Here is a 24,933-nt window from a genome sequence, read left to right as displayed (position 1 = left end):
TCATTAATTTTAAAATACTTCAAGTTATTTTAATATGAAGTATTCGAATAAATTATATTGATTTATCAATTTGAATGTTGATGTTCAGAAAAAATATTACTCAACAAAGATAATAAAATGAAATGAATAAAATATGATAAATATTTGTGTATTAGATTTAATTATATTTATATTAATACTTATATAAATTAAAATTAAAATTAAATGAATAAAATATTTATACAGATTCGTAAACTTGGCCATACGGGTTAGACGGGTAGCCCGGCCCTTTGGCGTAATTGAAGCCTCTCCTTTTATATTTGTTCATTGTTTGGCTTTGGTTTTCCTTCTATCTATCAAACAATAGCTCTCTCTTTACAAGAGAAAACATTATATATATAAACTCAGATTAAACTTCGCTTACTTCTTCTACTAATCTCTTTAATTTGTAATTCATAATCTAATTTTTTTATTAATCTGAGAGCAAAAATAAAAAAGATCTTGGTTCATTTTCTATAATGCCCACTTTGTAGAGGGGGCAAGGTAATAATCTTATCTTCCCCATCATCGGCTTTGAATTTCATTTTTATTTAAAAACAGTGTGTGTGTGTGTGTGCGTGTGTTTGTATATAGAAACGTTTACGCTTTGAATCAGTGCTTTCTTTTTGGCTTTTAATCGGTGCCCATTTACACTAAGGCACTCAGAAAGTGTCTTTTATAAAAAAAATGAACTTTTACTTTCTTTTGAGGTTATTTATTTATTTATTTTTCGTTTGATGGAATTGGGTTTTTCTTTTATTTTCATATGTTTAATCGGTACTTAATATTTTTGCATGGTTAAAAGTCTTTGTTTGATGGGTTTTTTGTTTTGGGTCTAGGGTTCATCCGGATCAACAAATTGGGGGGAAATTCCCCAAATTGGGAACTGATTAGGGTTCTGGTCAGATTACAAATGGACTCAAGCTCTTGTTTTTGGAGTATAGGATTGAAGAGCTATTTGTCTCAGGCTTTACTTTTTAAACGGATTGCTTAAGAGAATGGTGATTGCAAAGCTTTTGGCCATGGAAGAAGATTGCTTTCATATATAATTTTGTGTAGCCAGTGATAAAAAAAAAAAGAAACCTCGAAGATTCAGTTGTTTTAGAGAAAAGGGTATTTGGGTTTTAGTGATTTTTTTGTGTTTGATCTCAGTTAGGGGATGGTTTTGGTATTGAGTTATTATTGGAAGGAGGTAATGGTTCTTTATTTGCCCCCCCCAAGCAACAAAGAAGCTTAGATTGTACTGGACCATTTTTGATTCTTAGAAAACCCTTTGATTTAACATAGATTTTGAGCTTGAATTCTTGATTGAAAAAGCATTTCTTTTAAGTTATCTTTCTATTTGGGGCATTGTTGAAGTAGCTTGGAATAAGAAAACAGTAGGTTCCCTAAGTTTCTGAGCGAGAATTATTGATCAAAAGAGCTTCGTTATCTTCCTATTCGGGGAATTGTTAGCTTGGCATAAGAAAGCAGTAGGTTTCCCAAGTTTCTGAGCTAGAATTATTGATCAAAAGAGCGTTTCTTTATCTTCCTATTCGGGGAATTGTTAGCTTGGCATAAGAAAGCAGTAGGTTTCCCAAGTTTCTGAGCTAGAATTATTGATCAAAAGAGCATTTCTTGAAATTATCTTTCTATTTGGGGCATTGTTGAAGTAGCTTGGCATAAGGAAACAGTAGGTTTCCCAAGAGGTTGCCCGTCTTGATTTTTGCATTTGAAGTGATTTGTTTAGTTATAGCCAGTTGACTTGGGGTTGCATCTGAGATTACTGATCTTGGTGACTTGTTGAGCTGTTAAAGAGTGACAGGAGCTCATGGAGGAATACTGAAGCTGGAAATGTATGCAAGGATATGGTGCATGGATAGGAGCATTGGTACTGGTTGTTCCCTTTCTGGAACTTTGCTACTAGAAGATAAACCAAGTGTTTTGGCTTTTAAAGGCATTCGAGTATCGTGTTTTGAACATCAGTGAAATGTCGCGTTGCTTTCCTTTTCCACCACCAGGATACGAAAAGAAGGCTAGGATTGAGAACGAGGACTTACTAAAAAAGGTTAACACCGTTTTCTTATATTGTATAGCCTTTTATGGTAAAACTGAATTAGCATTCAATAGGATCGTGAGAACCAATACTCTGATATTTACATTGGATTTGAGTTTGTGCTTCTCAGTTTCTATTTCCATGCAGTATTAAATACTTTATAAAGTTTCGGCTGCCATATCTCGAAATGCATTTTATGCATACATGATATTCTATGATTGCTCTTACTAAGGTTTCGAAAATTCCATGTCTTGCTGAGTGAAGCACATTTTCTAATTCCGTGGTTTAGGTTGATGGCCTGTATATTTTGAACAGACAAGATCTTGGTTGTATAGGAATAAATAACTGAACTGGGAGCTTATTGAAATGGTAGAGTAGTATTTCTGGTGTCTAATTTATATACTCACCATTATGCCTTTTTTTTAATATTTACGACTGAACGAATCAATTAGGGTTTCTGGTTAGTTGATATGTTGATCAAAGTGACCTATGGAGAATTTATGGGGGACAAGAGCATCGGAAATAGATTTCTCTTAGTGGAAATCCATTAAGTTGATTATTTGTTTTGGAGTAGCAATTCTCATGAGGTTGATATGAAGAGAATAGTTTGGGCTTTGCTGAAGGAATGGCCCGAACTTCTGTTACCATAATGGATGATATTTTTAGTAGGTACAGTTTTTGTGAGAGTTACGAGGATAGAATATGAGTTTCCACCATGATTTGTTGATGTCGTCGGTATCATTGCCGCAACAGTTTTCATCGTCTATGAAGAGACATGTCTCATGGTGTAAACTGAATATATAGTTTCATCTAGGTGTGTGAACCAAACATTTGTGCTCGTAAATTACTTGAACTTGGCTTGTCAAAACTTGAATTTGGCTCGGTCATTGTTGAACATTGCTATAGCTTGCATGTCTACGCTCATATTATGATTCGTATAGCATACAAGTATTTATGGTAGAGGTGCGTGTAATCTAAGATTCAATTCTAGCCATCCGGACACGGTACATTCTGCTTGCTGAATGGTTGAATTGGTTATGGTGGTGTAGCCTTGTCTGCCATTCACAAGTTGTGGGTTTTGTATTTATGGTGTGCTGTTGTTGTCTCTTTTCAAGTTGTGGCTATAGATGTTTAACAGATTCACTTTAATACCCTCTTTCATAACTTTTCAAGACAGAATACGGAGGGATTATCTTGTTTTTTGTGATAGCCTTTAAGTAATCTTTTGGAATTTTTCTTGATGAAAAAGTTATTTACTCAGTTTGCATACTATCTGTGCATTATTGTAACTTGGTGTAGAATGGATCTTTTAGTATAATTTTCAACATTTGGTGGTTATTGAAGGTCTGTTTGATTATATGTTGCCCCGACTCTCTTTATTTTTATTTTTTTGAATTATCCATGTCCAACACCCACTCCCGTGCATATTGAACATGGGTGCATGGGACATGGGCATATGACTACAATCACATGGAAAAACTTAATAAAAACTGAGCATACCCGTATCTGACATTTACATCTAAGCTCAAGTAAAATAGGTTTGATTGGTTCCTAGTAATGTAAATATTATTTTGCATTTGATTTCTAACATCAATCTTGTATTCAGGAGAAGGAAAAAGAGAAGAAGCATAAGAAGGAGAAGAAGGACAAGGACAAAGACAAGGACAAGGAAAAGAGAGAAAAAAAGGAAAAAAAAGAGAAAGATAAAAGTGATGGAAAGCATAAAGATAAGAAAGACAAAAAAGAAAAACACAGAGACAAAAAGAAGGAAAAGGATAGAGATAAAGAGAAAGATAGAAGTAATATCTCCGATGAGAAGAAGTTTCATGGTCTTCCAGGGGGTCAAAATGGGGAGAAAATCTCAGATGAGAAGATACTTCCTGGAAAATCTGAAGGTCAAAGTGGGGACAAGTTTATTCAGAAAGAGAAAGGTAGGGATAAAGACCGAAGCAGTACCTTGGATGAGAAGAAGCATGCTGGACAATTTTTGGGTTATAATGGGCAAAAGGTTAGCCAGAATAGCAATCTCGCTGAAGATTTCCGGGATTCTAAATTTGTGCAAGGGAGGAGGATCAGAGATGAAGGTCCAGGAGCTGGGGACCGATTTGCAGAGAAGTTTATGGTTAACGACAAAAAGCGAGATGAGCAAATGGTCAGATTGGTGGCTAAGACTGCCAACACGCCGGCTGAAGGGATGGAAAAGAACAAGAGAAGTGATGATAGTAGGTTGGATGCGCAAAGAATCAGGGAGGATACAAGCTCTGGTCAAAATGCTATGGTCCCGAACCTTGGTGGTGCAGTTAAAGCTAGAGCTGAAGGGATCCCTGGACAAGTGGAGAATAATACCGAGAGGCGAGGAGAAGGGAAAGAAAAAACCAAAGAAAAAGAAAGCAATGATAAAATCAAGGATAAGCACAAGGAGAAAAAAAGTCACGGGAAAGAGAAGGATAGGGACAGAGAGAAGCATGAAGCGGCAGTGAAGGCCAAAAGTGAACATCGGAATTTGGAGCAGGATAATTTGAAAGGAAGCAAGAAAGATGACCCTGTAGGTACCAAAACTCAAAAATCATTGGATCCTTTCGACGTAGGTAACAAGGGTGCTGTTGCTGTGGAAAATCTCCACAAGCGCAAGGACCGGGAAAAAAATGGATTCTTTCATGGTGAGTGTTATACCATGATTGTATGTATCAATCCCGCTGATCACTTGAAACTTTTCTTTTTGTTTAGGTAGGTGATTGCTTGAAACTTGATGCCCTCTTATCTGTTAGAAAACTCACAGTAAACCTGTGCTTGAAATCGAGCAATTGCTTTTAGTGGCAGCAAAAGTTCTAGAGCTTTATAACTCTTGGTTAACGGTTTTGCTTTCTTTTTCTTACAGTTGATGACATTAAACCCAATAAGCAGCCGAGAACTACTTCCTCTCATCCATTGACGGACAATGGAAGGACATTGGAATTTTGTGAAGCTCCCATTGCACCTACTTCAGATACCCCCAAAGCAAGAACCAGTGTTAAAGCTGATAATAACGAACGCAAGGTGAATGGTATTATTGAAGCTCAGCTGTCATCTATCTCCTCAACAAAGCATTTATCAACTAGTGCAAAAGCTAGTCAGACTGATAAAGTATTTATGAAACCACCGCACCCAGATACCAAGTATTTAAGCCAGGTACTTTTAGTTCCCGAAATGGAAGAATGGCCTGATTTTGATGACCAAGCATGGCTATTTAGCAGCAATGAATCTCAATCAAAGAAAAAACCCAAGGTGGGATTTCCTGAGATTGATGAGACCCCACATGTATGGTCAGAGGCTCTGCAAATAGAGTCAGCGGATGTTTATGCTCTACCATATGTTATTCCATACTGATTTCGTCTTTATCAGTCGGCACAATAGTTAACCTTTCTACACTGCAGCCAAATTCGGCCCAGCAGTATTCTGCCGTCAAACTTGGGTGTTTCAGTTCATGCTATTACCACACGATTGAATGGTCAAAACTTCGTCCCAAGAACCGATCAGTTGCGGCAACAATCACATGATTTTATCATGTCCATTCCATTGCTGGAAGAATTAATTCATTCCAAACCATTGCCATTAGAGAGAAAAGGGGGAGAGATTCTGTAAGCTTCTTGAAATGTTAAATTTCATTAAATTGGTTGAAAGCTGAGAAGCTCATTTCTAATTGAGAAATGGAAGAGAAAACTAGCTGTGGTCATTGCAATTCCACTGCAATTTTGATGATTTGTAACATAGAACTCTTTATTTTGCTTAGTTAATATAAAGGTAGAGGGAAAAAGAGAGTAGTCTGCATTCATTTATTCACCATTCTGTTATCGATCTTTTTGGTTTTTCTCGTTGCTGATTATGTTCGCAAATATGACTTAGTATTAGTTGTGTTCGAGTTCATATCATTTTCAATGTGCCGCCTTACCATGAATGTATAATTTTGGAAACCACTTCTTACTACCACTTGCTCCACTCTATTATAAATGTATACTACTACCTCCATTAATATTATATGCATTTATTTCTGTCTCACCTTGCTGCTCTAATTTAATATATTTAATATTCTCAATCTTTTTAAAATTATGTAAATATTTAAAATTAACCTTTAAGAAAACATAAAATATATGTTTTTTTTTTCACATTATGTTATTATATTTTTTTTCCTTTTAATACTTTATAGGTTTAAGTGTGTAAAAAGCAATTAAGCTGCTGTTTTTCTTTTACACTTAATTAAGCACTTGAACTTTTAAAATGTATTAAAAAAGTCCTCAAATTAAAAAATCAATTAAGCCACTACTTTTTTTGCACTAAATTGAGTACTTGAACTGTTAAAATGTATCAAAAAGGCCCTTTGACCATTAACTGTTAAAGTTAACAACCCTCAGTTTTTTTTCAGTTAAAGCCGTCACGTGACGCAATATAACGTGACATATGACAAAAAATGATAAAAAAATAAAAATCAATAAAAATTATAGAAAAATTATAAACCACTTCTTTTAGTATGATAATTTTTGATACGATAATTTTTATAAATCTTTTACGAATTTTATATTTTTTATAACTTTCTTCCAACTTTATAAAAGTTTATAATTTTTTTCTATATTATGTTTTATAATTTTTTTTACGATTTTTATAATTTTTATTAAAATTTAATAATTTTAGTAATTTTATTTGTATAATTTTTATCACATGTCACGCCGTGGTTATGACACATGATGGCTTTAACTGAAAAAATTAGGAAAATTAATTTTAACGACCAATTGTTAAAGTTAACGATCAAATGACATTTTGATACATTTTAACAGTTTAAGTATCCAATTAAATGCAAAAAAAAAAGAAAGTAGAGGCTTAAATTTTTTAAAGTTTAAGGGCTTTTTATGTATTTTAAAAATTCAAGTAGTGAAAAAAAGCAAGGGCTTAATCATTTTTAAAAAGTCTAAGAATTTTTACAACATTAAACCTAATTTATATATAAGAATAAAATAATAATTTAATATAATAAAGTGGGAAAAGACAAGATAGATAATTAGCATAACTGGTTTATATGTACTATCCAAAACAAAAATTTCACCCCTCATCCAATTTTCAGTAAAAGCTCATACTCTTCGGATAAATCAATTCAAAATTTATGGGCTCGAATTTCACCGGTCTAAATCCTAAAATATTATGAAACCCGAATTAAATTACCTAAAAAAGTAAAATAAAAAAGATTTCCTAGGTATCCAATAAAATACGTACACGTGTACAATGATGCCCACTGATTATAATTTCCCGTCATCCCACAATTAAACCCTCGTTTGCTCCAATTCCTTCCTCTCTGTAACATTTCCAGTCGCCAAACGCGAAGCTGATAAAAGCTCGCGACTTTTATTCAAAGTGCGCCGCCGGCGGTATTAGAAGACCAATCAGAGCTAATGGGAGACCCAAATCAGATGGCTCCGAAGCTTCCAGTCGCTGGGAAACGCAACGTCCTCATCACCAGCGCCTTGCCTTACGTCAACAACGTCCCTCATCTCGGCAACATCATCGGATGTGTGTTATCGCGTCTCTAATTCTAGAGCTTAACTAATCTTTTCTTCTTCTTTTTTCCGCATTTTGTGATGATTTTGATGTTTTTTTTTTGGTTTGGTAAAGGTGTCTTAAGCGCCGACGTTTTTGCTCGCTATTGCCGGTTGCGAGGCTATAATGCTATATATATTTGTGGAACCGATGAGTACGGAACAACGACGGAGACTAAAGCCGTGGAAGAGAATTGTACTCCTCAAGAGATTTGTGACAAGTAATTTAAAAAAAATATTGTTGTGAGTTTCTGCTGAAAATTTGTTTCAAGCTTCTGAATTTATTTGATTTTTTAGGTATCATGCACTTCATAAGGAAGTTTATGATTGGTTTGATATAAGTTTCGATAAGTTTGGAAGAACATCGAGTCCGGAACAAACTGAAGTTTGCCAAGCAATTTTCAAGAAGCTATGGGAGAACAATTGGCTTACGGAGAAACCAATGCAACAGGTATGTAGGCTATATTTCGTGAATGACTTTATTTGTTTAATTGGTCTTTGTTCTTAAGTTGGATTGTATAACTCGTAAGTTAATGTTGAAGGCAAATCGTAATTGATTTGAAAGAAAATGTTAACTAATTCACATATTTGCTTCATGTAAAAGTAAAATTTTGTGTCCTTTTATAATATATTTTTTTTGCACAGTTGTTGCAGAGCATAAAGGAAAAAAAAAGTTTCAACAATTTGATCCAAAACTCATTTACTGTGCTAAATATTCTGCTTTAGTTTGTATTTTTTCTTATGACTTGAATTCCTCTTGGCATCTAGCTTTTTTGTGATACATGCCAACGATTCCTGGCTGATCGGCTTGTGGAAGGAACCTGTCCAGATGGAGGGTGTAACTACAATTCTGCTCGTGGAGATCAATGTGAAAAGTGCGGGAAGCTTTTGAATCCTACTGAACTAAAAGAACCTAGGTGCAAGGTACAATTAGATCAGTAACTAGATTGACCTTTATTTCTTTATCAATAATTGTGGTTGTGGTAATTCTTTTCCTGCACTTCATTATAATGAGTGATGGTTTTCTAATTATGGAAGAGATACCGTGTCTGGAGATGTGCATATCGCCTATTGCTGAAGTTAATTGTTTTTTTATGAGGCCAGTGAATGTAATATCAATTTTGAAGTGCTACTATATTGTTTCTTTTTTTAACAATGAGGAAGTTTTGATAAGGAAATTGGGAATTAATGGAAGTATTGCAATTTATAAGGATAGTTGAACTTTGATTACAGGCCTGCCAAAATACTCCACGCATTCGTGACACAAGGCACTTATTTCTTGAGCTTCCTTTGCTAAAGGATAAATTAGTTGAGTACATCAACAAAATGTCAGTTGATGGTTCTTGGAGCCAAAATGCTATTAATACAACACAAGCTTGGCTCACAGAAGGACTTAAAGCTCGGTGTATTACCAGAGACTTGAAGTGGGGGGTTCCTGTTCCACACGAGAATTTTAAGGACAAGGTAAGATAAAGTTTCAATATATATGATGGCAGTTTAGTCCATTTTGTAATTGAAAATAATTTGAGCTTATTTATTCAGTCTACTTTCAAACCTTGTGGTGATAGGTTTTCTATGTCTGGTTTGATGCACCTATTGGATATGTCTCAATTACTAAATGCTACACATCTGATTGGGAAAAATGGTGGAAAAATCCTGAAAATGTGGAGCTGTTTCAGTTCATGGGAAAAGACAATGTACCATTTCATACTGTAAGTATCATGTCCAAAATTGCCTTGACTGATAGGGTGCTATGGTCATGCATTTAGCTGTAGTTTTGTGTTCCATCCTTGCTGTAGCTGATAAATGAGGATCTTTTCTCCTTTAATACTTAAATGACTTGCTCCACATATTTGACATACGGTAAAGTTGCTGAAGGTCTTGAATTGAACTGCAATGCTGGAGCATCAAACCATTTTGGATATGGATAGTATTTGTGTAATTTTTCTGTGACAGTTGTGGAGATCTGTTGGTGAATCATTCTTGGAGGACTTAAATCTTATTGTATCATGATGTGGAATTGTTTAGTCCATTTATCTAATATTTTCTTTCCTGCTTTTCATTTCAATCAATTATATCCTGCTTTGTTTTCCATTCACTACGCTATGGTAGTGTCATCTTCCCATTGAAAGTACTGAAAGAAACGCATTTTTGTTGTTGTTCTTTTTTAAAAATAAAATAAAATTATGGAGTTGTTTCTGCATAAGTTTTAAGCGTAGTATATTTCTATTTCAGGTGATGTTTCCATCAACTCTTCTTGGGACCCGTGAAAACTGGACATTGATGAAAAGCATCAGTGTTACAGAGTATTTAAATTACGAAGCTGGTAAGCAGCCATTTGATTGGTTCGATCCACATGCAGTGGGGAAATGAATTGATTTAAGATTAGTGCATGCTAGACAAGTGAAATCATGAATTATCCATCTTAACAGCCTGATGTACTCAGTTTTTTAGTTGTTTGGTTTTTATAGGGAAGTTCTCCAAGAGTAAAGGCATAGGAGTTTTTGGCAATGATGTAAAGGATACAAAAATACCTGTAGAAGTGTGGAGATATTACTTGTTAACCAATAGACCTGAGGTAGCCCTCTTCAGTTAACATCATTTATGACTTTCTTTGATCTTGCATTCTACATACTGTTTTTTCTTTTTTTATAATTATTATCTTGTTGTTTTGGAAACTAGGTTTCTGACACCTTGTTTACATGGGACGACTTGCAAGCAAAACTGAATAATGAGTTGCTTAGTAATTTGGGCAACTTCATCAATCGAGTGTTGAGCTTTATTGCAAAACCTCCTGGTTAGTCATCTGATCGACTGGAATCCTTTTGTTTTTAAGAATTTGGATATCGTTCTTGCTGTGGGAGTTCAAAATTTGTTGTTATATTCAAGTTGGAGGGGAAAGAATCATGCTGTCTGTGATAGTATCTGGACTATTAGTTCATAATTGACAGGAATTGTCTTTATATTTCTGCTTAAGCCTTAGTTCAAGTGATGATTGATCAAGCGATAGGTAAGATATATCCTCTTAAGTCCTAATATTAAGAAATTACCTATCAAACTTTGTTTTTCATATTGTTGGTGGTGAAATAACTAGATGTTACTTTTGGAATAGTCTGTATGGTTGAGAATTAGTCAATAAACTTTGTGCTTCTATTACAACTCTTTTTTCCCTTTTCATTTGTTTTGGGAAATGGATAGTTATTTAGCAACAACTGGCTTTTTACTGCTTCACATAGTTGGCTCTGTGCCAGTGAATTTAACTAATACTTGCTGACTGCAGGTCAAGGATATGGTTCCATTATTCCTGATTCTCCAACTGCTGAGTCACATCCCTTGACAAAGGCTTTAAGTGAGAAAGTTGGTAAACATGTAGAGCAATATATTGAAGCCATGGAGAAGGTGACTGTTCTTAAACTTTGACATCATTACATTTGACTAGAACCTTTCGCCCTTTGCATCCTCAAATCATAACTATTTACAACTCTTTGGACTTTCTGCAGGTGAAATTAAAGCAAGGATTAAGAACTGCAATGAGCCTCTCAGGTGAAGGAAATGCATATCTGCAAGTAAGTTGGGGAAACTCTAGTTCTAGGAATTATTTTATCGAGTTACTATGTTATAAATATGTTTCTTTTTCTGGCTAATGGCACTTCTTCTAATGTGTTTTATTGATATTTTCCATTCAGGAAAGCCAATTTTGGAAGCTTTACAAAGAAGACCAACCTTCTTGTTCAATTGTTATGAGAACTGCAGTGGGGCTAGTGCATATTCTTGCATGCCTATTGGAACCTTTTATTCCATCTTTTTCTGTTGAGGTAATCTAATAGGTTCAGAGATTTTCTCCTGCTGTGATTGGAAATAGTTCTGTTACGTGCAGTGCTGGCTGTTTAACTTGATTTCTCATGCTATGAGATCCATTCTTTTTTTGTTGCATTTAAAGGTATTTAAGCAACTTAATTTGCCTCCTCAAGCACAAATTTCCCTTTGTGATGAGAAAGGAGACATCGATAAGGCTTCAAGACCGTGGGAGATAATACCAGCTGGGCATAAAATTGGAGATCCAAAACCTTTATTTGAGGAACTGGTATCAGTGCATCTTCTATGTTATATGTCAATATGTCATCTTCTTTATTTTATTTTTACTATTTGGTGGCTTGGAGTCGACGGATTGGCACAGTACTTGTTTTTCTTTTTGGTCATACTTATATTGTAAACATAATAAATGACAGAAAACTGAAAGAGTTGAAGAGCTAAGGCAACAATATGCCGGAAGTCAAGCTGATAGGCGTGCAAGGGCAGAAGCCGATGCTGCAAAGACTGCTGAGCAACTGAAGAAAACAAAAATTTCAGGTTGGATATGTCTCCTTTGTTATATTTAAAGAATTTTTTTCTAGAAAAAGTTATCCTACTAGAAACTTTTTAATTTAATTAAAATTATATTATATTTATGAAATTAATCTTATTATTAAAGTTCAAAATTATAATAAAAAATGAATTGACATGGCAATTTAAAATATATTAAGAGATACCCGTCCTTATCAGTTCCAAAATTTCTCTATATTCGTGTTTTTATTTGAATTATAGATTGTATTAAACTCTTCTCCATAATATTGATGTTTACAGTTTTTAATGTGAAAATCCAAAAAAGAAAAAAGAAGTGTTGGAAAAGTAAGTTTTAGATTTCATAGAAGTGTTTTGGGAAAGTTCAAAGGGGAACAGTGGACATTACTTAAAATAAATAAACAATTTTTTATTGGGATTACTTTAAATAACTTGGGTGTTTTTTCCTTCAAATTTTTCATTAAATCCGTAGGGCTGATTATTGCTTCTTTTCTTTCTGTCCCGAAACTACTTTTTGGAGCATTATCTTTTGGTTTGTATAATCTCATTTGAAGATTTTATCTAAGCTAAAATCTCGTCTTAGATATGTGTATATTATGCGCAAGCTTAGCTTAGTTGTGAGCTGTTATTTGTTACAGATAGCAAGAAAGAGAAGGCTAAGAAATCTTCAGCCAACTCTAAAGAAAAGCCCACTGCTGAACCGGAAATTTCCATCACAAGACTCGATATTCGGGTTGGCAAGATTATAAAAGCTCAAAAGCATCCCGATGCTGATTCTCTGTATGTTGAAGAGATCGATGTGGGTGAAGCCCAGCCTCGAACAGTTGTTAGTGGGCTCGTGAAATATATTCCTTTGGAAGAGATGCAGGTATTTGTTCTTTGCCCTGTAATTTGTTTAGTAATATGTCAATTGTAGAGGTTATCGGTATACCGTATTTGGGAGAGATGAGGTGCTTGATCTATGTTCAAGGTTTTTCTAATATCTTCTTTGGATTTATTATTGAGCAGGACCGGATGGTTTGTGTTCTTTGTAATTTGAAGCCCGCAACCATGCGCGGTATAAAATCACATGCAATGGTTCTTGCAGCTTCGAACAATGACCACACCAAGGTAAGCAAATAGCTTTCGTTAATGGCATCAACCCCTGAAGTAATTTAACTTGGTGTAGAATTTCGTAGGCTTGTATACTGGAATGGACTTCGATTCAACGAAACAATAAAATGTTGATGTAAATTTCATGCCATCTAACTGGTAACATTCGATATGATGGTTCTAAAAGATACCTTTGATTCATGTTTATTAGGTGGAATTGGTTGAACCACCAAAGTCGGCCAAGGTCGGAGAGCGAGTTACCTTTCCTGGTTTCACGGGCGAGCCTGATGATGTGTTAAACCCAAAGAAAAAGGTTTGGGAAACTCTACAAGTGGATCTCCACAGTGATGCAAATCTGGTGGCCTGTTATAAAGATATTCCTTTGACCACATCTGCTGGGATTTGCAAAGTTTCCTCCATTACCAATGGGTCAATTAGATAAAGATGGCTACATCAAGCCATTTATCCCAAAGAAGAAATTGGAAAACTGTGTTATGAATTTTAACTATTTTCTTTTCTTATTTTGTTTTTGTGCTTTAAGTTCATCGTGATTATTCAAAAAGAATTTTGGCACGTACACATTTTTATCTCATAGATATAAATGGACTTTTTAATCCATTTTTGATGGACTTGATTACACGATATGGAAAATTACTAAAACATCACATGAAAATAGTCATGAACATTGGCTATTTGCGGTTGGAAGTTTTGGTGTTGATGTGTGTATCTGGGAGAGCATGTCATAAATATATATGTACATGCCATTCAACTTTTCGAAATTCTTGACAAAAATATTCAAAAAGCAAATATTTTAGCTATTTTTCATTTTTTGTCATGTAATGGCTAAATTTGTTATTAGAAACAATAAAACTCATGTTAGACTTTTTCTATTGGTATATGCATAATTTATAAATGTATATTTTACTTTAAAAGTTTAATGGATTTTTATCATCAATTCATTGATAAAATAAAAATCAATGAAGATTTTACTCAATGACGGTAGAAATTTTGAAATCTCAATATCCAAATATTGTTGTGTATAATTTATTTCAATTTCATTTTAAAATATTCCAATGTCAGTTTGATTATATTTTTAAGAATTAATTATGATTATAATATTTGAATGGCTCTATATTATTATTTAAACTTTTACTCGATTTGTGTTAGGAAATAACTAAACTCTTTTATTTTATAAAATATATTTACAAGGAATCTACAAAACTAAAATATTTTAATTTTAATTTTTCATATTTTATATGAACTTAATAAACCCAAAATAAATTGAGAAAAGCAATAACTTAGGTCTTCGTAATTTTTAAAGCTTCAAATCATCCTTTAAAATTTCACTTAGCGAATCAAAAAAATCTCAACCATCCATCACATTATTATTAATATAATCCAACGAACGGTTCCCTATATAATAATAATAACATTGGTTCCCCGCCTCACGCGCCCCCCCTGCTTCCTTAATTCCACCGCCAGATTCCTTCCCACGAATCTATTCCCCGTTTTGAAAGCAGCTTAAGATTGGCTTCTTTGCGAATAACAGATCTTACTTGTTTCTAAAGGTTTGTTTCTATTCCACTTTCTCTATATTTTCGCTTTTCAATAAATATATATACATATATGTATAATTGTTTCTTTCTTTGGTGAACTATGTGTGTGGGCAATTTTGTTATTGAAGAAGAAGTCTTTTGTTTTACTTTTTGAGTAGTGGGTTTTAATGGGTTAGGTCAAATTTCAAGGGATGTTTCTTTGGGTTTACGGTTTTGGGAGTTCAAGTGCATTTTTTATTTTATGGGTAGCTGAAAGGTTTTTTCTTTCCTTCAAATTGTAATTCTCTTTTGCATTATTTTGTTTGATGAAATTTGAATTTTTTTAGTGTATAAAGATAGATTTTTGCTGAGGATTTGCTTAGATTTGGGGACCTGCTTTGTATTTTTCAGTATGCTAAGGCTGTTTTTAAACTTAGGGTTAATGCTTTAGTTAGCATTGGATGGAATTTTGAAACACTGGGATCTTTAAGAAGATTGCTTGGATCAGACTCTATAGGCGAAATAGGCTTAATGTATGTTTTATTTAGGGTGATGAAAAATGGGATTGCGGTAGTTAATTGGATTACGTAGTTGCAGTGAAGTATATTTTTTTATTTGGTAGTTTTTAATGCCTTTTCTAGGTTTCTTATTATTTTGAATAGATTGATTCAAATAAGTCGCCAAGATGCTAAGTAGTAGTTAGATCTCAGCGATCATCGTTGGGGCTCTTGAGTTGAGGTAAGATGCCATTGCTATTGCTTCTGTAGTAGCGAAAGGTTATTGGAATTTGATGAGATTGGTGCCATTGCAGGTTTATAGGTCTGTTTATAGGCTGAATTGTCTATCATTTGGCATGTGCTATGTAGCATATTGCTGCATGACTTGTTGTATCGGTATTACGGATAGGACATGGAAGTAGAATGATTTTATAGTTGATTCCATCTTAAGAGATGAAATTATGTCGGAGAACAAGCAGTTTTACTTTAAGTTCATTTTTTATATAGAGAACTGTTCTGGAGTATAAAGTTGTTTTTCGTCATGCAGAGCAATCAATGGGCCTAAATATAGACGGAAAAGCTAGAAACTAACTTAAAAAATATATTTTTCTTATCAAAACTCATGATGGCTGCAACAAGTGTTACAAGCTTTCTATTTAGTGATTCTGGGGTTGTCGTTTTTGACTTATTCTCTAAATCAAGTGTCATGTGCTAGAACTTTAGTCTTGTAAATTGTGCAACCTTTGATAGAAACTTAGCATTAAATCCACCTAAATCTGCCTAACTCTCAAAGGACGAGAATGCACAAAGGAAATTCTCGAAGGTATTGAAATAAAGCGGAAACAAACTCAAAGCGATTAAGTCACGGTGTAATGATTCTAGGATAACCTTCAACAAAGCGTCAGTAATAATTCGCCAATCCAATGAAAGACCACAACTCTGTTACTTTGGTTGGTGGCTCCCAATCAACAATAGCTCGAATTTTGTTTTCATTCATTCGGATTTTGTCACTCCCACAATGTGACCTAAGAAAGGTACCTATAAAAGTGATTTAGAAAAGGTTGAAGTACCTTATTCATCGATGTGCAGAATGTCGTTGGAGCATTAGTCAATCCTTTGGACATTACAAGGAACTCATATGAGTCATAGCGCGTCACAAAACCAGTCCACCAAATGGTCTAATGAACCCAACATCTACAAACTTTTCCAACTATTTCCGCATCTCCGCTAACTCTGGCGGAGACATTCTGTATGGGGCTTTAGCCGGTGGCTTAGTATTGTGCAACAACTCAATCCTGTGATCCACCTCTCTCTTAGGCGTTAGTTTTTTGGGCAACTTGGCAAGCATCACATCTCGAAAAGATTGTAACAATTGTACTACCTCTTTTGGAATCTCATCAATGGGTTTAAGAAATTAATCGGTTGTCAAGGTTGCTAAGTAGGATAGTTCATCTATGTGCATCCTTTTAGCAAACTAGATTGTCGAGAGTACCTTGGCCGCACCCTCATCCCATTTAATTGGCACCACACATTAATGGCGCAAATTGATGATACACATGCAATCAGCAAAAGGAACAAGAAGCGCATTAATTCGGTTAAGGAAATTTAACTCAGCCATAGTTAGGACCATTTTGGAATTCATTGTCTTGATCCACCACGATTCTTTCTCAACCTTGAGACCAAATTTTTGAGCAATCTCTTCTAACATGAACAAATTTGAAGCACCTGTATCAACAAGGACATTCAATCCTCTGCCAACCACAATGATGTCCATCTTCCATTCTATGTTAGAAATTTAGTCTTGCAAATTGTTCAGCCTTGGGTAAAAATTTAGCTTCAAATTTGTGCAAGTTAACCTATCTCTCGAAGGATGAGAATTCATAAAGGAAATTCTCTAAGACACCGAAATAAAGTGAAAGCAAACCCAAAGCGAAGAAGCAACGAAAGAACCAAAAAAGCCACAAGAAAGCAATGCACATAAGGTATTTAAGAGTCTTATGGTGGGATGATTATAAATAAGATGGAATGTCTCAAAGTGGAGCTCCCCCAAATCTAATGGTACGGATTGAAATACATTAATGATTGAAATTAGTGTTTATTTACAAGATGAAAGTCTTAAGGGATCTAAGTTCTATACATTTTTATCCTTTAGGATTTACAATAATTATCCCGATAAAAATACAAGTTAATGGAGTGTTTACATTTTAGCCAGAATCCAAGTAAATGAGCCATGAGTCTCTTCTAAACAATGGGTCAATCCTGTCAAGGTAAATGACCCAAATGAACATGAATAGTCTAAAATGTGCGCATCAATCGTGGGCTTTTTCACGCGACTCGTGACATAAGCATGTGCCTGTGGGTGTTCAGTTTGTTTTTGTGATTTGAAAAAAAAAGAGTTTGACATTGAATAAGTTGAAGGGGAGTGAACTGCTAACATAATTTTGCCATATGGGAGCAGGGAATCCTGAATACAGCTTGTGTATAAGATTTTAATCTCTTAATGTGAAGCTTGGTAGAAGTTGATGTTAGAAAAATTTTACCTTGTATTTTTAGTTGCGTGATTGTGCCTCAACACTTTGCTGTCATGGAACTAAATGCTAGAATATCTATTGCTTTGATTCTTTTATAAACGTGTTCCTCCTTTTTTGCTATTCCCAATGGCTCTTGATCATTTGGCAAACTAGTAAAAGGGCTACTTTATGTGCTTATCTGAATCGACATACTTATGCTGTAGTCTAATGTGTTGTGGCATTTGTTTTTCAGTCAAGCGTGGTACTTCTTTAATTGGTTGTCATTTTTCATGTGATTTTATAATCTGAACTCAATTGTTTACAGACACTAATTTCAGGTTTTATGACAGTTTCAACACTTCAGTAAAAGGTGCGCGTGTCAGGTGAACAGTCATACATTTTTAGCATAGAATGGAAGATGGATTTTCAAGCTTCTGGGGTCCTGTCACATCCACTGATCGGTGTGAGAAAAATTATGTTCACTCATCTTACATTGCGGAGTTTTTCAACACTATATCCAGTATACCAGGCATTCTTTTTGCACTCATTGGCCTTATAAATGCCCTGAGACAACGATTTGAGAAGAGGTTTAGTGTCCTTCACATATCTAATATGATACTTTCCATTGGGAGCATGTTATACCACGCCACACTACAACGCGTGTAAGTATTCGTTTCGCTTCTTACACTTGCATTGCCATTCCTTGCATGATTGGTTTGCTTAGTAGAAACAATAACTAAATTGAGGGCTTACTTGGTTGTTCTTTACTGCCTCTGGTACGGAAATGAACTTTGAGAGATGTTGCTCATGTTATGTTAGCTTTAAGAATTAAGAACTTAAAAATTTGTAGCCCATCCTTCTTTACCATGTTGGTTTGTAATGTGAATTTTTGATTTATTTTCAGGCAACAGCAAGGTGATGAAACTCCAATGGTGTGGGAAATGCTTCTATACTTTTACATCCTCTATTCACCGGACTGGCACTATCGGAGTACAATGCCTACTTTCCTGTTCTTTTATGGAGTCGGGTTTGCAATAGCCCACGCTCTCATCCGCTTCGAAATTGGCTTCAAGGTGCATTACATCGTTCTCTGCCTTCTCTGCATCCCTCGAATGTACAAATACTACATCTACACTAAAGATAACTATGCGAAGCGGCTTGCAAAGCTATATATAGCAACTTTGTTCCTGGGAAGCATATGTTGGCTTATGGACCAGGTATTGTGCAAGGAGATATCTCATTGGTACTTCAACCCTCAAGGTCATGCTCTATGGCATGTCTTCATGAGCTTCAATTCATATTTCGCCAACACGTTCCTGATGTTTTGTCGTGCTGAGCAGCGAAGATGGGATCCAAAAATCGTCCACTTCTTTGGTGTTTTCCCTTATGTCAAGATTCAAAAGCCAAAGAGCCAGTGAAAAAAGGCATGCTTGCTTCACAAGGCAATTCTTTTTTACCCAGAAAAGATGAATGAAAGAAGGTTGTTTTGTCCCATATTTTAAAATTCATATTAGCTTCAAAACCCCCATCACTTTAAATCTTGTAAGGCTTTCATGGATTTGGACTTGCAGAAATTAGTTTCCTGTATTTGTGATAGAAATATGGGGGGGGGGGGATTTTGGTTTTGAGGGTTTTCTTTTTTGTATTCAACTTTTTAGAATCTCAATTATATATTAATGATTTTTTTTCCCTGGTCAGGAATCAGGATTAAGGATTATGGATGTGCTAGTTGATTGAAATTAACTCATTCAAAAAATTAACTCATATATAACATATGAAATCCTACCTCATTACCAAATGTGCCATAAACACACAAATCTAGATACCCAAGCACACAAATACAAGGAAGAAACACTAGTTTAACCAAACCCCAAGAATGAATGAAATCAATCAAACTAAAGAACACACCATTATCAACATAACTAAAAACACACAGCAAACTCTATAATGAGCAATAACAGCTATTCATGACTTGTACCCGGACAAATGCACCATTCTGGATGTAGTTCTATAGTCGATAAAGGCCTCTGAAGTCAGGTGTTTCTTGTTAATTCTTGTGAGGAGCAGTTGCAGAAGGATCTCTTAGCTGCTTGTATGATCTCCTGGGTTAATGGTTATCCATGGACTACAACATTTTTTGGTTGTCAAGGTGTCACCAGCCGTTGTTCTGATGAAGAGGACTCGATTAACTTGCTTTTCTCCGACTCGGATTTATCGTGATCAGTTGCCTTTTACAAGTTTATTTATGTTAGTCATGTAGTTCTTCAGCATTACATTCACCTCCAAGAGCTTCACTCATGTAGCCTGTTATGGTGTCTTCCACTAAATCTTCAAGGATGACTTCACCCATCTCAAAGCCGATACAATCAGTGTCGAGTCGGAGGTCCATCCATGTTTCTGTCTTAGCCACGTCTTTTCTGACTATCTGGTCCAAGGTCCGAGGTAGCGGCATTGGGAGCAAATGCCAGTGTACTCCTTCCCAGACCTTTTGAATGGTGTTTTTCGTGTTCGGGATTGGACGGATTTTAGGTTTAACAAATGAGACACCCAGGGAACTATAATAGTACCCGCAAACCTCCATGAGAACTTCATTAATGCAGTCAAAGAGCAGCTTTTGGTCGTTGCAAAGCTGGTTTGGGAAGTATTCTACCTCGTCAAGCAGCATTGGGTCAAGGAGAAGTTCGGAAGAAAGCGACCTGATGTAGAGTTCATCCCAGTTGAAGGTTGAGGGTTGCAGCAAGGCTTTTACATGGTCGAATATCGATTCCTCATCATCCACACAAGTTTTGATACAATTACTTTGATTAGCGGCTATAGATCCATGTTCTTCAAACCGAATTCTTAGCGGTTGTATGGTTGTTTCACCTGAAGATTCATGAGAGAAAAAAGGCATTAGACAAAATGCGGCATAAAAACAAATGCAGAATATGCAATAAGCAAAAGGGTTTTCTCATATGCCTACCAGATCGTGATCTGATGCTGGACGGGCTGATAACATCATCGGTGAATATTGGCTCAAGAACAGATACAGGACTTGGCCGCTCCTGTGTATCATTAACACTCTCTAGACCTTCAACCTTTTTGGTGACTAATGAATTTGGTGGAGACTCTAATGGAGAAAACAGCTGATGGTCCACTTCAGATGAATCCTAGAGATAGATAGAAAGAAAATTGGCTCGATGAGGCAAAAGATATATATATTTTTAATATATATATTACATGCAACGAAATGAAAAAACGGAATGAAATGTGGAAGAGCCTCTTTCAGGCATCATGTCTGTACCTCTTTCAAGCATTCAGGATATTGTTGTTCAATGCAAACTTTAGGTGTATCGTCATCTCTACTAATTGAAGAGCCGCTTGTCTCAAAAGAAGCATCTGACTGCTTGCTTTCCCCCAGAACCATATTGTCGTCTTCAACAATATTCACACCACCTGCATACATTTTATGAAGGTTAAATATAAATTCATGATGAAATGATCGAACGCAAAACAATACTTTCAGTACTCATTTCATCTTTAGTAGCACAATAAGTTTGATCTTCTTTGTCATCATTCAGACAAGTGTCAGGTTTGTTCAAAATTGCATTATCACCTTGGACTTCATCACTGGCTTTGTCATCCGAAAAGCAAAGCTGGCTCTCCGGTTCCTCTGCTGTTACTTGACTTAGATGGCTGACATAGTTTTGCTGATCGTTTTCATTCACATTCTGGAATTTGTCACAGCCAGTAAATCTCATCTGTGCAGTTGTAAAACTAGATTCTGAGTTCCTCCTGGGGCTGCCAAAAGGGGACAAGTTATACTCCGGGAGAGAAAGAATCCTCCCCAAGGATTTAGAAACCTTTTGGCATGAAAGATCCACATTTTTATCCCCATTTAGTATCATCTCAGATAAATGTTTCTTCGCCTCGATATAGAGGTTATAATGCTGGGAAAAGTCAGTAGTCTCAGATTCTGTGCCTAATTCGAAGCCTTTTAGCTTGCTTGGCTTTTCTCCTTTTTTGACACCGAAAGATGGCCTCGCGATTCTTTCGATAAAGAAGTGATCTTTAGTTGGAGAACTCATCCCAATATGTTCCTTAACTCCTCCATTGTTCCCTGACCTTTGTTGCTCGCTTGATAATCTTCCGGATATACCATCGGTGGGGTTTCTTTGTTGCTCCCTTCCCATGGCATGTTTCCACTTTCTTTTGATTTCAGAAAGAAAATAGTGGGAACCAACTTTTTCATTCGGCTCTTTATGTCTTATGGTGTACCGAGATTCCGGTGATGATCCAAAGCTGCTTCCAGTTTCTGAAGTTATCGGCCCAGGCTTCAAAATTACGATTTTACTAGAAGCTTCAGAAATGTTATTGCCATCTTGAGACTTTGACTTTCTTCTAAAGAAATTACGTTGTTTTGTATTAACAGGCTCATTTAATTGTCTTAAACCAACATGAATGTTGTCAGGAAACTTGGACACAGCACGAGGCTTAGATTCTTCATCTTTTAACTGAGAATCCGGCATGTTTCGAACATATTTCACCAACGAGTTTGGATCTCGTAGAAGTTTCAAAAACAACTCCTCATCTAAACTCGAAATTCGGAGCACATCCATGACTTCTTTCGAGGCTTGGAGTTCCCCATCATCAGTAAGTTGATTCTTGTCGATAAGCTTCTGACTCACTAAGAACTTTATTACCTCACTTAACCTTTCTTCGAAACAAGAGCTCTTCGGGTTTGGCTGCATATGATCTTCAGCAGGCTGGTCATGATTCACACAATTGATTCTTTTCCGATGAATTTGCCGACTAAACTCTTTCATTAGACTGTCCATATCAAGACTGCTTGTAGGTTGTGGTTGCTCGGATTTATCCTGACACGACACTTCAGATAAAAGGTTCTCAGCAGCATCTATATCAAGACTGGTACCGGAACTTTTCTTGCGAGTTTTGTTTTTTCTTTTCCGGTTCTTCCTTCCATCGTCTCCTTGCACAGAATCAAACTGCTTTGCTTCAAATTCAGTATTATTTACCTCATTCTTCACAACTTGCTTTCCCGACATTTCTTCTTCAAGAAGTTTCTTCACACTCGGGTTACATGCATTGACCACTTTTGCTTTCTCTTCACCATCCTGTAAAAGCAAAAACAAAATATTAATATCGACAACAATCAAAAAAGCTTACTCCAATTCTACCCTTCTAATGAATATATTTACCGCAATTTTAAAAATTATGTTGGAATAGGGTTAAGTTTCCGAAGCTTACACGAGTTCTAGGACATTTCTCACCAGAACTAGTCAACATGTCAAGTTTATTTCCCAAATTTCCTGTACCTGCAAAGTTAAAAGAGAAAATACAGCATTGAAAGAACACTTGGAACAATGCATAAGGCCAATCGAAAAGGCCATTGATAACCAACTTGCAACTGATGTTCAATCTACACACAATTGAAAAGACCAATTATAATCACTTTGCAACTATAAACCAAGTTCAATCCACATGCATACACGTAAATGTTTCAAAGTTCCTTAGAGAACTTACCAACAGCTGCCTTCTTGTTCCCTTGCCTTCTATCGGAAAGCAGTCTCTGAGTTGATCTACCGTTGCGGAAGTCAAACATACTAATCAAGCCCCACATACAGCCTAACCGTTCTTTCTCATTTCGCACAGGGCGCCTATTTGATCTTTTGGCCATGATAAATGTTGATTTTTTTCCTTGTATGAGGTTATAACAATCGAAAATTTTTCTTTAAATGGCGACTCGGATTCTGATAAAACAGAGAAATCAATAGTTAGACAGGATTAAGAAGAAACATAAGTTCCATGTTCTTTTTTTCTTAAGAGTATCCGAATTCAACACATTTTCGGACCTGATGAGATGACTGTCCAAGCACTCTCCAAATACATGAAAAAAATTAGAAAAAAAAATCCAACATTCCCATGTTGGAATCATAAATGAATTATAGCAGAATCAATGTAATAGCAGAAAAAATTTATAATTCTCGACATGAAAGTGAATACAGACTATGCTGACAGATCAGCCGGCACTAGTATCCGATATACCAGACACATAGCCATATCCGACACTCACAATAGAGTCCAAGTAACATATTATCTACCTAAATCATAGTCCAGTATTGTGATTTAACTCTTAATTTTTATAAAATTTTCTTTCCCTTTTTGCCTACTGATTTGCTTTATTTGAACAATGTCAAGTATCACATTTTCTTTTAAATTACAATGAAAAAGAAAAGGGTGAAAAATTAGAAAACTGATGAAGAAATCCAAGTACCTGAAAGAAAGAGTTCCACAAAATTCGATACCACCAAGAACAAGAAGAAAGAGCTATCAAAAAATGTAACTTGTTTTTTTTTTCTTTTGTTGTTGTTGTTAGACAAAAAAATTCCAATTTCAACATCTCAAGTTTCCCAACCAGCGTAAATAACAAAGTCCAAAGGCGAATGTGTCTTTGGACGCCATTGCCAAGGTATCAAAAAAAAGAAAACATGTCCTTTTGGGTGTTCTTTTTTTTTTCTTCCTGGATCTTTCACGTCAATGAAAAGATCAATTCCAATTGATGATACCCTTTTTTCCCCAGCTGTTCTTCAATCATCAAAACAGTTTCATTTGAAAATGGGAGTAACCAAGGACGAAGCTTTGCATGAACACACCCAAATCAGCTCCCAAAGGGAGAGCTTTTAAGAAAAAGAGTAAGAAGTTAGCAAAACATGGGAAATGAGAGCAATGATAAGAAAGAAAAGATGGGAGTTTTGGGTGGAGATGGCATCTTTTTGACAACGAAAAAGAGAAGCTTTTAAGTGGCACCGACCCTTGATTTTTTATGAAGGAAACTGAAATGGGCAGGCATTATAGACCTGCAAAAAGTAGAGGAAAGAAAGATCAGAAGCGTGGAGGACGATAAAAGAGAAAAATGAAAAAAGGTGTGAAAGAAAGAAAGAAAGTGAAAGTCGAGGAAAAAGAAGAGGTTAGCATATTACAATGTTGTATTGTATCTGGTTTGTTGGCCAAAGACAAAGAGTACTTGATTGGGTTTTAAGGATAGATAGATAGGCTCATTGCTATGCCCTGAAAATTATGGTTGAGGGACTTAAGTATGCCTCCAATTAGTATAAAAATAATAGTAAGGTAAAATTAGATATTGTAATGTAAGATAAGATAAAAATTAAATAAAATGTCCAATTAATAATGATTTATGTATTAGATATACCAAACCTCCTAAGTATATAATAATTATTGTGAAGTGATTGAAATTAATATTAGATTTTAATTAATGGATACATTATTTAATTTAAAAGAATTCTTTTACAATTTTAATAATTGATGTTTAAAAATATATAATAA

General features: G+C 35.4%; 4 protein-coding genes across 8 annotated transcripts; 3 read left to right on the top strand and 1 right to left on the bottom strand.

Moving 5' to 3' along the window:
• The first annotated feature begins 339 nt into the window (after positions 1–339).
• LOC105800383 (uncharacterized) lies at positions 340–5,872 on the top strand. The gene is made up of 4 exons (XM_012631487.2): positions 340–522; positions 858–2,065; positions 3,660–4,713; positions 4,932–5,872. The coding sequence occupies exons 2-4, from the start codon at positions 1,988–1,990 to the stop codon at positions 5,417–5,419; spliced, it is 1,620 nt and encodes a 539-aa protein (XP_012486941.1). The 5' UTR covers positions 340–522; positions 858–1,987; the 3' UTR covers positions 5,420–5,872.
• Positions 5,873–7,343: 1,471 nt separating this feature from the next.
• On the top strand, positions 7,344–13,665 carry LOC105800382 (methionine--tRNA ligase, cytoplasmic). Its single transcript, XM_012631486.2, has 17 exons — positions 7,344–7,588; positions 7,691–7,835; positions 7,912–8,065; positions 8,383–8,538; positions 8,848–9,078; positions 9,183–9,326; positions 9,850–9,940; positions 10,086–10,192; positions 10,297–10,411; positions 10,895–11,013; positions 11,115–11,180; positions 11,301–11,429; positions 11,555–11,698; positions 11,844–11,964; positions 12,594–12,823; positions 12,964–13,065; positions 13,259–13,665. The coding sequence occupies exons 1-17, from the start codon at positions 7,471–7,473 to the stop codon at positions 13,487–13,489; spliced, it is 2,403 nt and encodes an 800-aa protein (XP_012486940.1). The 5' UTR covers positions 7,344–7,470; the 3' UTR covers positions 13,490–13,665.
• A 795-nt stretch (positions 13,666–14,460) lies between these two features.
• LOC105800381 (alkaline ceramidase) lies at positions 14,461–19,286 on the top strand. 3 transcript variants are annotated; one of them, XM_012631485.2, is made up of 3 exons: positions 14,461–14,615; positions 17,940–18,251; positions 18,494–19,286. In XM_012631485.2, the coding sequence occupies exons 2-3, from the start codon at positions 18,001–18,003 to the stop codon at positions 19,005–19,007; spliced, it is 765 nt and encodes a 254-aa protein (XP_012486939.1). In that variant the 5' UTR covers positions 14,461–14,615; positions 17,940–18,000; the 3' UTR covers positions 19,008–19,286. The 3 variants fall into 3 exon arrangements, with proteins under 3 accessions (XP_012486939.1, XP_012486933.1, XP_012486934.1); XM_012631479.2 differs by having other exon boundaries at positions 14,462–14,615; positions 17,928–18,251; XM_012631480.2 differs by having other exon boundaries at positions 14,470–14,615; positions 17,915–18,251.
• A 50-nt stretch (positions 19,287–19,336) lies between these two features.
• Positions 19,337–24,662, bottom strand: LOC105800380 (uncharacterized). 3 transcript variants are annotated; one of them, XM_052621318.1, is made up of 8 exons: positions 24,570–24,662; positions 23,864–24,446; positions 23,113–23,339; positions 22,837–22,904; positions 21,185–22,703; positions 20,873–21,024; positions 20,552–20,738; positions 19,337–20,454 (listed from the first exon to the last, which is right to left on the bottom strand). In XM_052621318.1, the coding sequence occupies exons 3-8, from the start codon at positions 23,264–23,266 to the stop codon at positions 19,838–19,840; spliced, it is 2,697 nt and encodes an 898-aa protein (XP_052477278.1). In that variant the 5' UTR covers positions 23,267–23,339; positions 23,864–24,446; positions 24,570–24,662; the 3' UTR covers positions 19,337–19,837. The 3 variants fall into 3 exon arrangements, with proteins under 3 accessions (XP_052477278.1, XP_052477279.1, XP_012486932.1); XM_052621319.1 differs by lacking the exon at positions 24,570–24,662 and adding an exon at positions 23,442–23,466 and having other exon boundaries at positions 23,864–24,552; XM_012631478.2 differs by lacking the exon at positions 24,570–24,662 and having other exon boundaries at positions 23,864–24,552.
• Positions 24,663–24,933: the final 271 nt, after the last annotated feature.

The sequence above is a fragment of the Gossypium raimondii genome, chromosome 9 (assembly GCF_025698545.1).
Source record: "Gossypium raimondii isolate GPD5lz chromosome 9, ASM2569854v1, whole genome shotgun sequence".
Classification (NCBI taxonomy): Eukaryota; Viridiplantae; Streptophyta; class Magnoliopsida; order Malvales; family Malvaceae; genus Gossypium; species Gossypium raimondii.
Note: the sequence above shows the minus strand (reverse complement) of the source record. Positions and strands in the feature narration are given on the sequence as shown.

Coding starts and splice junctions, on each gene's coding strand:
- LOC105800382 (XM_012631486.2), top strand. CDS start 7,471: ATGGGAGACCCAAATCAGATGGCTCCGAAGCTTCCAGTCGCTGGGAAA. Junction 8,066..8,382: donor CGGAGAAACCAATGCAACAG/GTATGTAGGCTA, acceptor CTTGGCATCTAG/CTTTTTTGTGATACATGCCA. Junction 8,539..8,847: donor TAAAAGAACCTAGGTGCAAG/GTACAATTAGAT, acceptor CTTTGATTACAG/GCCTGCCAAAATACTCCACG.
- LOC105800383 (XM_012631487.2), top strand. CDS start 1,988: ATGTCGCGTTGCTTTCCTTTTCCACCACCAGGATACGAAAAGAAGGCT. Junction 2,066..3,659: donor ACGAGGACTTACTAAAAAAG/GTTAACACCGTT, acceptor TCTTGTATTCAG/GAGAAGGAAAAAGAGAAGAA. Junction 4,714..4,931: donor AAAAAATGGATTCTTTCATG/GTGAGTGTTATA, acceptor TTTTTCTTACAG/TTGATGACATTAAACCCAAT.
- LOC105800380 (XM_052621318.1), bottom strand. CDS start 23,266: ATGGCCAAAAGATCAAATAGGCGCCCTGTGCGAAATGAGAAAGAACGG. Junction 21,025..21,184: donor AGCCAGTGATGAAGTCCAAG/GTGATAATGCAA, acceptor AAATGTATGCAG/GTGGTGTGAATATTGTTGAA. Junction 20,739..20,872: donor ATCCTGAATGCTTGAAAGAG/GTACAGACATGA, acceptor ATCTATCTCTAG/GATTCATCTGAAGTGGACCA.
- LOC105800381 (XM_012631485.2), top strand. CDS start 18,001: ATGGAAGATGGATTTTCAAGCTTCTGGGGTCCTGTCACATCCACTGAT. Junction 18,252..18,493: donor CACGCCACACTACAACGCGT/GTAAGTATTCGT, acceptor ATTTATTTTCAG/GCAACAGCAAGGTGATGAAA.